The sequence below is a fragment of the Paramisgurnus dabryanus genome, chromosome 11, assembly GCF_030506205.2.
Source record: "Paramisgurnus dabryanus chromosome 11, PD_genome_1.1, whole genome shotgun sequence".
NCBI lineage: Eukaryota > Metazoa > Chordata > Actinopteri > Cypriniformes > Cobitidae > Paramisgurnus > Paramisgurnus dabryanus.
The window spans coordinates 19080383-19092876 of record NC_133347.1 but is presented as its reverse complement, the minus strand read 5'-3'; the positions used below and the strand labels follow the sequence as shown (position 1 = coordinate 19092876).

The following is a 12494-nucleotide window of genomic DNA, read 5'->3' as shown; positions in this document are numbered from 1 at the left end:
AACTTATATCACACATGTTTATGAACTACCAACATATAAAACCTTGTGTTGATGCTAGCTGAAGATTAGCCTGAATTTCCAAGAGAGAGAGTTTTTTTCCAAAATGTGGTGGTGGGGTAAAGTGAGACAAATGATGTGGGGTAAAGTGAGACATGAGGCACAAGTACAGTTTAGTCTAAAACATATTTTAATGTAATATTACATTACATATGTTTTATTTTTAATGTTATAAACATTGCAGAAAAACCATTATGCCTAGTCAATACACCAGGAAGACAGCCTGGGGAAAAACACCCCTTGAGGAGATGGAGAGTGCAGCTGCTTAGGTCAAGGAAGAAAAGAATTCTCTAATGCTATGTACACACCAAACGCGAGGCATCATGGTACTGTGGGTTCACACCAGACACAAGTTCAACAATTTGCGCAAGTAGATTACATACAAAGTCAATGCAAAGACGCAATCAGACACGTCCTCGCATGTGGCGATGCGAATGACGTGATATGGGTGGCGCGTTTTCCACGAAAACACGCGCTATTCGCCGCAAACATGTCTTCGCCCAATTTGAAAATATTCAACTTGAGCAAAAAATTCCATTACACAATGTTAAATCCTGCGAGTAATCTAGATCAAGTAACGCACTTCCCCGCATTTGGTGTGTACGTAGCATTATTCACTCTAGATTACTCACGGGATTTAACATTGTGTCATGCAAATTTTTCGTTCGAGATAAATATTTTCAACTTGGGCGAAGACATGTTTGAGGTGAATAGTGCGTGTTTTCGCTGCAAATGCTCCGCTCATATGGCGTCATTCGCATCGCCCCAGGCGAGGATGCGTCTGATCGTGTCTTTGCATTAACTTTGAATGTAATCTACTTGCACAAATCGTTGAACTCACGTCTGGTGTGAACCCACAGTAAGAGCAGCTGCAAGGGATAGAAATATTGATAGATGGTTCTGATTGTCTTTTGCGCTGACCCGCAGACACTAGCTGGCTCTAAGGGTCCTTTGTTCTGACCCCCAGACTGCGTTCTAATCTAACTGGTTCTATATGTCATTTAAATGTTAATTTAAAAAATTTGAATTGTCGGAGCCAATGGTCTACAGTGGGCCGCGCTCCGACATGTGGTGCTTTCACACTTTCTGGGAGTTCGATTCCCGGCTCGTGGTCATTTGCCGATCCAATACCCTTCTCTCCTTCCTGTACTTTCCTGTCCTCTCCAAAACTCACTGTTAAATAAAGGCAAAAACTGGCCAAAAAATATAACTTTTGAATTATGTTATGTTGTATTTGATTTTGGTTCAGAGTTACTGTACTTTCAAGTGTTTAGAAAAATAATGTTCTTAATTGACCAATCCCCTTGATTCTGTTACTAGTCCAACATTAGTTCTGGAATGTGTGGTTGTCAAGCTAGCCGTCAGGATTTTATCTGTTACAATATGTGCTGTTATGGTAGTTTCAGAGTGTAAAAAGTAAGTGGATCAGTTTACCCCGAGCTGGTTCACTTTACCCCCTTGATTTTTCTGGTCTGTCTCAGTTTACCCCTAAGCTGGGGTAAAGTGAGACACAAGACCACGTTTTTTAAAACAATCATATTTTCACTGCTCTTCGTCCTGAATACATTCTGGTAATTTCCATAGCTAGGAAACATCCTGAATTAATGGGAAATGTGTAAATTTGACTGATATATCATTTTAGCTCGCTTAGAGGGGATCAAATGTAAAAAATGTCTCACTTTACCCCACTCTCCCCTACTTCCGTTGCCACGTCATCATTGTGTACAAACAGTAAAAGGGTCTATATAGTACTGAAATGTTTTCTTAATCACAGACTTGTATTTCGGCAAGCGTGAGCACAGTTAAAGATCCCAGAGTGAGATCACTGGCCTTTATATCTCACGATACCAGAGACTTAAGGAAAATTGTCAATTTGCCCCAAATTAATCTCAGTGATGACCTTTAATTAATATATTAAAGATCTTATGTGTGATTTTCATGTCCTTTGGGTACTAGTACGAGAAAAAGCATCAACCAGATGTATCAACCTCAACATAATGAACCCAACATCTGTTTTCCAGTCAACCCCGTGTGATTCTTTCGCCTTAGCCGACTGGTAGTTACAGTAATGAGCTTTGCACACTGTATTTCGAAATTTCGTAAGCGTTATCCTACAAATTCGTCACGCACAGAAACCTTACAAAACAAAACAAAATGAAGTACTTGTATTGTTAGCACTATTTACTACGAATGAATAGCAACAAGCTATCGCTTAGCTAACTTGAGCAAGGCACCTTCCTAAGGTGTTTCTTAGGTGCTTGTCCACTCCTCCAAGGAGTGTGTGTGTTCACTATTCACTGGCATGAGTTAGATGCAGACATACATGACAATCACGTCACTTTCTATCTGTTTTTATATTCCATCTCTTTGGATTTGTGCTGCGAGACAATGTGGATCAACTTGTCAGATGCTATTCTGGATTTTGGCGTTTACTTGTACAGTGGCTCTGATGTCAAAACACCCCTCAAAATGATCCATCTTGATGCGAAAATTAGTCTGATACCCGATCAAGCAAAAATGGTCCAGATCGGCCCGATACCCGATCCCAAATATTGGATCCGCCCACTCCTATTTTGAACCCAATGTGCAAAGATCTTAAGACTTTCAGTAATGATGGGGTTTAAACAGCTCTATGCTGTTTCTCTACATGTGCACTTATACTTTTGCTTCTCTGATTCTGTTCTGATAAACCCCAGAAAAATCAGGAAAGACAAATTATAATTCCAATGGCTCTCAATGGATTTCTGAAACAGTTATGGCCTCTGAAGATTTCTATATACAGGTAGGGGAGTTGCCCAATTCACTAAAACATCCAATGCTCAAAACACAAGATTATCTTATTTTCAGTAAAGCCAAATAAATGTAAAGCATCAGTCCGTGAAGATAAAATCTAATGTGACTCAATAACAGATCACCAATGGCTCCGTTGAAGCAGAACTGGCTCTAATTCTTGTCTATGGGAGTTAGAGATGAGGTAAGGAAAGTCAGCTGGGGTAAATTTTGACACAGCTGAAGTCTTTTATAGATGGCTAAATCACCTCATCAGGGTCCATTCTCTCACAGCAAGAAATCATTTATCACTCAACGAGGACATATTTCTGCCATTTATTATGCACTATTGCTGCATTGTTTTACAAGGAAGGACTTTACAAACGATCGTAAATATTTAGATAAAGTCAAACTCCGTCACAAAGGCACCCGCATTGTTCTCATGGTTCAACAATTGTGGGGATTTAAATTAGAACATTTAGGAAAGATCTGTATTAAAGCTGTTTTAGTGTATTTGTGTGATCAATAGATTGATAATAACAGGCTTACCAGGCCGTGACAGGAGGAATGGGTTGGCCGTTTCTGCTCCAAGTTACCATAGGAGTAGGACTTCCGTGAACTTCACATGGAAGGATGACCTCTGATCCCACCTCAGCTGCCTTTTGAACTACTGTGTGTGGTTCGTCAACGCCAGCAATTCTTGGTTTGGCTATTGAAATGGAAGATTTAAGATATTTTTTTCAGAATATTGTGATATTTTTAACTGACTTTTCTGTATGCATCAATATTTAAAAAATAATCATAATCATTAATCAAAAACACAAATCTCCTTACCCCCTAAAAACGATTTCTCTCTACTTCCGGTCACAAAAAATGGTGGGAGGGGTCCAGGAAAACATTGCAGCAATAGGCTCTATGCCCAGCTGCACTACTTCCTGAACTTCAGCCCGCTCCTTTTTTCCTGTCTTCCATTATTGGACAAACTGATTAATCCAGGTGTGTCTGATTATTGTTATTGTGACTACTGAGGTCAGGCACACCTGGATTAATCAGTTTGTTTGTGACTACTGAGGTCAGGCACACCTGGATTAATCAGTTTGTCCAATAATGGCAGACAGGAAACAAGGAGCTGGCTGAACTTCAAGAAGTAGTGCAGCTGGGCATAAAGCCTATTAGCAAATAGCAATATTACCCGACTAACAAGCATCCAATCAATGCTTGATGGATGAACACAAATAAATTTGGTAACATTAAATGTATGGTCCTATTTGTACAGACTTTTTCATTGCATAGTCACTCACTGTTTGGGTCTATGCTTTTTTTGAGGGCTTTTCCACTGGGTACAGTACGTAGTACCCACTTCTTTTTTTAGTACCACCTCGGTTGGGGTTCCAAGCGAGCTGAGCTGATACTAAAACGTGACGCGAAAACAATGTAGATCACTGATTGGTCTGGAAGAATCGTGACGAGCGTCATGCCTAATGCAGGATTAGCTTTACCCTAGTGCTTACGCTGTCTCAAGTAAACCTGTTGTCATCTGTGCTTTGTTGTAAGTTCCCAAACTTCCGTTAAGCTGTAAAAAACATCCACAGGTTGAGAATCAGGAACACCATACCAGTGTTTTCCAGACTTGCGGTTTGTGGCGGCACATTTGCAACGCGAACGTCTGCATTCATTGGATTTTTGCAACTTTAATGAGGCTCAGCGGAGCGCGTCATGTGAGACAGATGGGATAAATGCGATTAGTGGTGAACTGAGAAAAAAAATGAATGTATGAAATCGTATATCATTCCAACAATGCTCTCACTTGTATGATGTCACAGCAGTAGGCAGCGCAAATATAACAACACACCTGTAATCCCCCCACTCTGAAGTATTACTTATTAAACTCGATGGAAAAGCTAAACAAGCCAAAGTGAAGTGAGCTGACCCAACCTGACCCGTGGGGTACTATGCAATGGAAAAGTGGCATTACATTAAAGTAATAGCTGAGTATTAGTGGACTATTAAGGATGTCGCATACCGGGCGAGAAGCGCAGCGCCGTGCCGTGTGTATGACAACTCAGTATCAGGTGAAACCAAACTTTTATGAAAACTCCTGCTTAGGTGAAGATTTTCAAAAACTCTGTTAAAGCATTGTCGTGTAGCCAGTGAGTTTTTGTCTTGTGACGTTGTAGCTTGATGCGAGAGTCTGCAAGGGCTTCTAATTGGCCAACATGGCTTTACGGTTGGGGATGTATCACCATTTGTTGGTTTGGCATTCTGTTGACACCCTGGGTTTTTGCTTGTTTAAAAATACCCATGTACCCGTGGACTAAGCCTTAATATTAAACTATGTGAATGGCACTCTGTGGCGCGGCAGGCGTCCAACCACAGCAGACAGCTGCCATCAGATGCCCCCAGTGTGTGTATATTCATAAAAAATAATGTGTTCAATTTTAAGCTACGCGGTTCTTCTCGCCTGGTGTGCAACCTCCTTTAGGAATCAGGTTAATAAAATACATTGACATGTACTTGCGTAGGCAGTAGAATGTCTGTGAAGAAAGAAAATGCATTGAAAATATCATTCATGAGATTTCTCACTGTTAACACTCAGATGCATCTCTCTGCTGGTGTAGCCCACTGCACTGGTGGCAGTACAGACATAGACCCCTTCATCTTCCGCTGATGGACTGGGGATGTATAAGCTTCCATCAGGACCCTCACGAGGTGCTGACATGACCCTGGTTTCTCGACCCTGGGGAAAGAAGATGATAGCAGGCAATCAGAAGGTCCTGCAACATGCTGTTGGTCTTCAGGATCCAAATCCAGTTCAAAGTCCCCACAACCCAACAAAACCTCTAAAGCTGCTTCTCAGGTTACCAGGATTTAAGCATTCCCTGTACATACCCCCACCCCATTGTTGCACGGAAAGCAAGATAGCTTTAGCAGAACGTTCACATGACCAGAATAGCATTTTACATGCCTCGGGTGATTTCAGCGGACAACGCGCCCCCCATCTATCGTGTTCTGAAACAAAGCGGTGGAAAAATGTACTCCCTGTGACGCTCCAAGCCAGGCGGATGTGAGCTTACATTTGTTTGAAAGGTGCTTTGAGAGAGTGATGCATCATAAGACAAATAGGCGACATCAGCACTTCTCTAACCTCCATTAGGCTAAATCATCCCGGCTCACTGTTTAGCACAGTGCTATCTGTCATCACCAGGATTGTGACACGGCCAAGTGCGTCATTACTGAGAAAGGGGATCTGAAGTAAACCGATCGTGGTGATGTACCTTGGACCAGACGATGGTGGGTGCAGGGACCCCACTTGCTTCACAGGACAGGGAGATGGGTGTGCCCTCATTGGCTGTGTAGTGCAGCGGTCCGGACTTGATTTCGGGAGGGGCTGCCAAAGTAGGTCAGAATAACAGCTGTTTAGTGGACCTAACAACCTGAGGTTCACAATTAGAACTTAGCTAAAGATACTTCACAAGGAATTCAGGTACTTATCACTTCTAAATATGAAGGTCCAATTTTAGGATCTATTTAAGAGGCATTATGGACTACATGAGCTTACTATATCATATCTGAAACCAAACAAACAGTAATCATTTTTACACATGTAACCTTTTTTATTTTAACAGCAATTTCTAATTTTGAGGTTGTGTGTGTAAAGTTCCGTTTTTTATATATGTGAAGTAACATAAAAAGATAAGTTTAGTTTTCATGTTACGTGTATGAAGTATGTATCAGTTTATCGGATTACCTGTTACATAACATACAAGGACAATCTGACATAAGTTCACAAGCTGATAAAAAAATGTTTTGCCGTTTAGTTATAACAGGAGTGGAAAATCACGATTTTCTACAGCAGTGGTTCTCAAACTTTTTCCGCCTGTGACCCCCCTTGTGTACGTGCTTCGCTTCGTGGCCCCCAAAGAAAATCTATGAAATAAAACATTGTTAAACCTAAATTTGAATTAAACAAAACATTTTAAATTACACAATGTAGTGCTTTTAGTTAGTAGTCCTATTTTTCTGAGGTTACATTACACAGAAATTATGAAAAATGTATTTTATAAAATGTCATAAAACTGAGGCCCCCCGGCACCATCTCGCGGCCCCCAGTTTGAGAACCACTGTTCTACAGTATTTAAAGACATTTAAAAACCAAAATTGGACAGATGCTGTAGAAATAATAAAGAAATTAGTCAACAACATACTTTTACAGTGAGAGATTCCCTATTTAGTTTTAACAGCACATGCATAGTGCCTATGTGTGAATGTTAGCATTACGGATAAGAGACGGAAAAGCATCTGTTGGAATACGGTGGATGCATTAGGCTGTCAATCATCTTTTTTTTATCACCTTGTTGTCCTCATGCAAGTTACTAAAACATAACAAATATGAAAATCAATGATTCTCAATTATGACTCTGTCCTAACCATGAACTTCCACCAAGACAGTGATATTGTCTGATCCTGCTACATTGATAGCAGTGCACACGTAAATCCCAGCATCTTCGGGTACAGCTCTATCCACATGGAGACTGCCGTCACTCCTTAGAAAGACTCTCCCACCTACACGCACCTAAAGACAGTATCATCATACAAAAGATAGACACAAGCGTTAACACAATGGGCCAATAACTTTTTGTAACTTATATGAGAGAGAGAGATGTAACTTTGTAATAATCTTTCTACATGGGAGTCAAAATGGCAAAGCTCCAGAAAGCACATTCATCCATCCATCAAGTAATGACTCTAGTGGGTTTATAAAGTAAGCTAGGCGTGTGCGGGGCAAAAACTAAACCGGGGTTAGTTGTAACATGGATTGTTTACATTGTTGCAGAAGGTTGAGCAGGGTTGTTTTTTTCAGTATTTTTTTCACGTTGCCAAAAGACAATCTCCCACAAATTATTGGAAATGTATAATGTTTTTCCAGATAGTGAGTGACTGATGAGTGTTTTGGTGGCATATACATTTTTCATCATATTTATTTTTTCGATTTCTAAGTTGGGTGTGTAAGATACCAAATCCAATGCTATGTCATATTAATCAGTGTCTTGTTGACTTAAACATAACATCATTTTGAAATATGTCTGCAGCTCTTCGCAACTTTTTTGGTGGGCTTAAAAATATTTTGGCCCAGCGGGGTTAATTGTAACGCTGTGTTACAACTAACCCCTCAGCACTTATGATATAAAAAATGCTAACGTTAATTAATTCTTGCCATTGTTTTAAATAGGCTACACACGAATGAATGCTGGCTGCCAACAAAATAAATGTGCCTGTCTTATCAAAAAATCGTGTGTCAAATTGAATTTTGTTCATATCTTTAATATTGATTGAATAAGGTTGCGTCAAAGATTGAATTCATAATGAAATGAATTGCTAAAATCAGACTTTGATGCTCATTATCTCAGAATTTGATTTTGAAACTATAGTATGGTAATTACAGACTGGGTCACATATAAAAAAACATGTTTTGTCATATTTGTGCTGCTTTTTCTCACATATTTAGATATTTGTAACCATTTATAATTGAACTATTGTTAGAAAATTGCTGGATGAATGAATACAGTGTGGATATAATTATAGACAGATAAATAAACAATATCCACTTCAAGTATATAGACAAAATAGTATTGAAATATTTGCCTGCAAACTTAATTTTTAGCAAGTGTTACAACTAACCCCCTGCCTGTTACAATTAACCCCACCTTTGGGGTAAGTTGTAATGTTTGCACTTCTGTCACGTTTGGTGTTATTGTCCAAGAATGTTAATTACTAGAAACAAACTCAAATGTTCATTTGTAGCAGATATGTGTGTGTTAAAAATGTGTACAATTGTGTAAAAATATAATTAATCAATCTCAAATATTTTTTGAATAATTGAGCCAAACCAAAAAGTGTTAGGTTGTGCCCATAGTTAATATATTAGTTAATATACATTATTTATTGGGTGAACTATTTCTTTAACTAAGTTCAACTTTGCCAGTTGACCAATGGTCACTATATCTCATGTAACCAGAATTGGCCATATCTGGAAACGCGGTGTCTCATATGTATCTCATCACTCACCTGTTTTCCATTGTGCGTCCAGACTCTCTCGGGAAGAGGAATTCCATCCAGTAACATGCAGGCAATGTTCAAAGCCTGACCCGTCAGGACCGTAACAGCTGGTGCACCTTCAGCTAATAACGGTGGTTCTGTGTTTACAGGACACATAATTACAGTGTGATTCAACAGAAGACCATGCGTCATACTAAATTTATGGTGAATGTTTGAGAATATTAAAGATGGCATGACATATTATACCTAAACCAGTAACAGTCACTCTGACTTGTGTCTTGATGGATCCAAACTGGTTTTTGGCCTCACAAACATACACACCTTCATCGTCTACCCAAACACCTGAAGAGAGAGTGAACAGAGACACACTGTTTATAATAGAAAGTGCTCTTGTGTAACTGAGTTCATAAATATTGAGAGCATCAATCTTTTCCATAATTATACGGTTGAGGATAGTTTACTGTTATTATTAATGTACGTGTGTTGTGGTGTTCATCTTTTATGAAGTGAATTATTTACAAAGCTCTATAATAACAGCCTTTAATCTGCATGTTTGTTACAAATACAGTACCTCATGAAAAATTGAAGACCTACATATTTTCAGATTTGTAAAAAAACGTAAGTTCTTGGCGCTGTTGATGCTTTTGAACTAGGGAGTGTGAGAATTTATGGCTATGCTGATTTGCTTACATTTAGAAGCAAAGCTGTTAATTTCACTGTGATGACAGTTCAAACTTCATTTGCAGTTAATCACAATTAAACAGTAAATCACAATTAGCTGGAATTTTACAGGCAGGGTCACAATTTTACACTGGGGTCTTTCAACACGCCCATTCAAAGGCAGGTAGGTACAGCCCACATGCTCCTAAAGCTTTAAGTAACCGGGTCAACCAACAGCAGCTCAACACTAACTTTAGTGGCTGTCCAATAAAAACATTTAGCCTATAAACATCTACTTTGTCCATGTGCAGCTCCCTGTCCTGCCAAGAGACCTGCGGTTTAACCGTTTACCCCACCCAACCCCTGAATGGACCCTTGGGTGAAGAAACCATCCTCATGGTTTCCCCTCTCATTCGACCTCTTATAAGTGTCAGATCTAGCTTTCTATTTCCTCTATCGCAACAGTGGGTTTCTGAACCACCTCCACTCCATGTCAACACCTAAAATAACATCTTCAAGATTCTCCTGCGGTTGGAATAAGATCTCAGGCCTGCGTGGTGGTCCGCTTCAGTTTGATCCCTGTGATGTACCAGCAGTCGACCTCTCCAAACATGAACGATGGATACGGTTACTCACTCTGGATCTGAAGGGCACCAGAAGGCAGTTGAGAGGTGCCTGCGTGGCCCGTCGACTTGCCAAAAATGGGCCGTCCATCCTGGCGGCTCCATGTCAGAGAGGGTGTGGGGAAACCGCGGGCGATGCACGGCAGAGTAATGTTATCGCCCACGCTGGCTGTTAGGTCCACGGGGAACTCGGAGAATGCAGGAGCAGCTGCAAAAGATGGAGAGCCATCAAATGTTTCACAAAGTTACTCTTAGCTTTTGGCAACACTTACAACAATGGTATATTTTGTTTGTTGCTGCTAACATAAACTGACAATAAATATTATGTTAACAGTGTATTTATAAATTAAACCAATTAATTAAATGCATTATGTTAATGTTAATGTGTTGAATCCCACTAAAAACCTAGCATTTCAAGCTTATATTTTTTTTTATAAATGTTAATGATATATTAATAAATGTTAATGTTTTTGAAATAATAGATCTACTTTGTAATGTTGTGAAGTTTGCCCATTACCCGCAAGGACTAGGACTTAAACACGTCTCCCTAACAAGCTGATGAGTTAAATCAGGTGTGTTAAATAAGGAGACATCTAATACTTTTTGGGAGGGGGTCCTCGGGGACCAGGATTGGGAAGCATTGCATAACATTAATCCATCTTATTTAACTTCTATTAAATATCCATAATACTTAAACCTGATGCTGTTTTTGGCACTTCTCTATCCAGTGTGTCCATTTGATCTCTTGTGCATCAATTGTCCATAGCATTACAATGTTAAAACCATAATAGCGCCATAATTAAGAGAAATGCCTTTCAGCACTGATGGCAAAAAATAAAATTCCAGAGAAGTACTTGTTAAGTGATTAATGCGTTTTAAACATCTTTGATGGATTGATCTCCTTATGTGGGTGTGTCTTAATCCACCCTCTTTTGTCTGCAGATCATTTAGTACACTACAGCTGCAAGTAAAAAGATTTGTATGTCTTTTGTACTGGCTTTTTTCTTTAAACTGGCTACTAATAAGAATTGATTTTAAGCTTTTTGCTTTTAATAAGGCCGTGCAGGGACCTGCTCCACAGTATATTTGTGATCTCCACCCATCTTCTTCCCCCTCAGCCACTCAGGTCATGAATTCAGCTACTAGTTTCTGTCCCCGTTCACCTTTAAAATCTAAGACATGATCAGACTGTCTCAGCTGCTGAGCCTGGAGACGTTTTTCTCTCATTTGGTCCTCCCCCATCTTACAGCCACTTTAATTCCAGTTTAAGGGCCCATTTTTATTCCTTTTTGTTCCATTTTCTTTTTTTCTCCATCTTTTTGTGTTTTCTGTTTAGCTTAGCTTTGCTTTTAAATCGTGATTTTTTAAAAGTTAAACAAAACATGACATGAGTTTATATACATTAAAAGTGGTGTATATAATGCTTAGCATTCCACTGCACAAGTAGTTTTTTTCCTCATACATACCGTACTGTATGTAGCATAGTATGAACAGTGTAACCAGTAGGTTACTTAAAAAAAGTAATTCATTACTCATTACTAAGTACACTGTCAACATTGTAAATTACACTGTCAGAAAAAATGCTACCAGCTGTTACTGGGGCGGTACCCTAACAAAAAGTACACCTTTGCTCCTAAAGAGTTCATATTAGTACGTCAGAGGTCCATATTAGTACCTTAAAGGTAAATTGGTACCTATCTGTACCTAAATGGTACATATTAAGACCTTTATAAAGGTACTGCCCCAGTGACAGCTAGGGACCATTTTTTTCCCACAGTGTACTCACCATTTACTACCCAGTCTCACAAAATTATGCACCTATAGTCATGTAGTTTTGTTATTCTTTTTCGTGATACTGTCACAAATTTCCGCATTTTTTTTGTGATCGTATCACGAATTTCTGTTTGTGTCATTGTCACGTTTTGGTTACTCAACTGCTTTTTCCTATTTTTAAACCATTTTCACTTCGGTTTAGGGTTAGATTTGGTGTTTGCATTAGGATGTCACTTTAAGTATTGGTTTATACAATTTTTACGGATTAATTTTTTATATTTTCAAAATTTTAACCCATTGTCACCTGGCGTTAGGGTTAGAGTTGGGTTTGGGTAAGGATGTCATTTTATGTAAATCTAACCCTAAACTGAAATGAAAATGGTAAGAAAATAGTAAAAAACAGTTGAGTAACAAATACGTGACAATGACACATAAACAGAAATTCGTGATACGATCACGAAAAACGCGGAAATTCGTGACGTATCATGAAAAAGAATAAAAAAATTACATGACTATAGGTGCGAAATTCGTGTGACTGGGCTGCCAGTTACTCTG

At 39.2% G+C, this 12494-nt stretch overlaps 1 protein-coding gene across 1 annotated transcript in view; it reads right to left on the bottom strand.

Annotated features, from left to right (window-relative positions):
- Positions 1–12494, bottom strand: part of hmcn2 (hemicentin 2) — an 83803-nt gene that overhangs the window by 40674 nt on the left and 30635 nt on the right. The window contains exons 16-22 of the mRNA XM_073816235.1: positions 10180–10374; positions 9130–9225; positions 8893–9020; positions 7255–7399; positions 6102–6214; positions 5410–5563; positions 3376–3535 (exon numbers count right to left, since the gene is read on the bottom strand). Coding sequence (XP_073672336.1) covers positions 3376–3535; positions 5410–5563; positions 6102–6214; positions 7255–7399; positions 8893–9020; positions 9130–9225; positions 10180–10374 — 991 coding nt within the window. The remainder of the gene's footprint in view (positions 1–3375; positions 3536–5409; positions 5564–6101; positions 6215–7254; positions 7400–8892; positions 9021–9129; positions 9226–10179; positions 10375–12494) is intronic.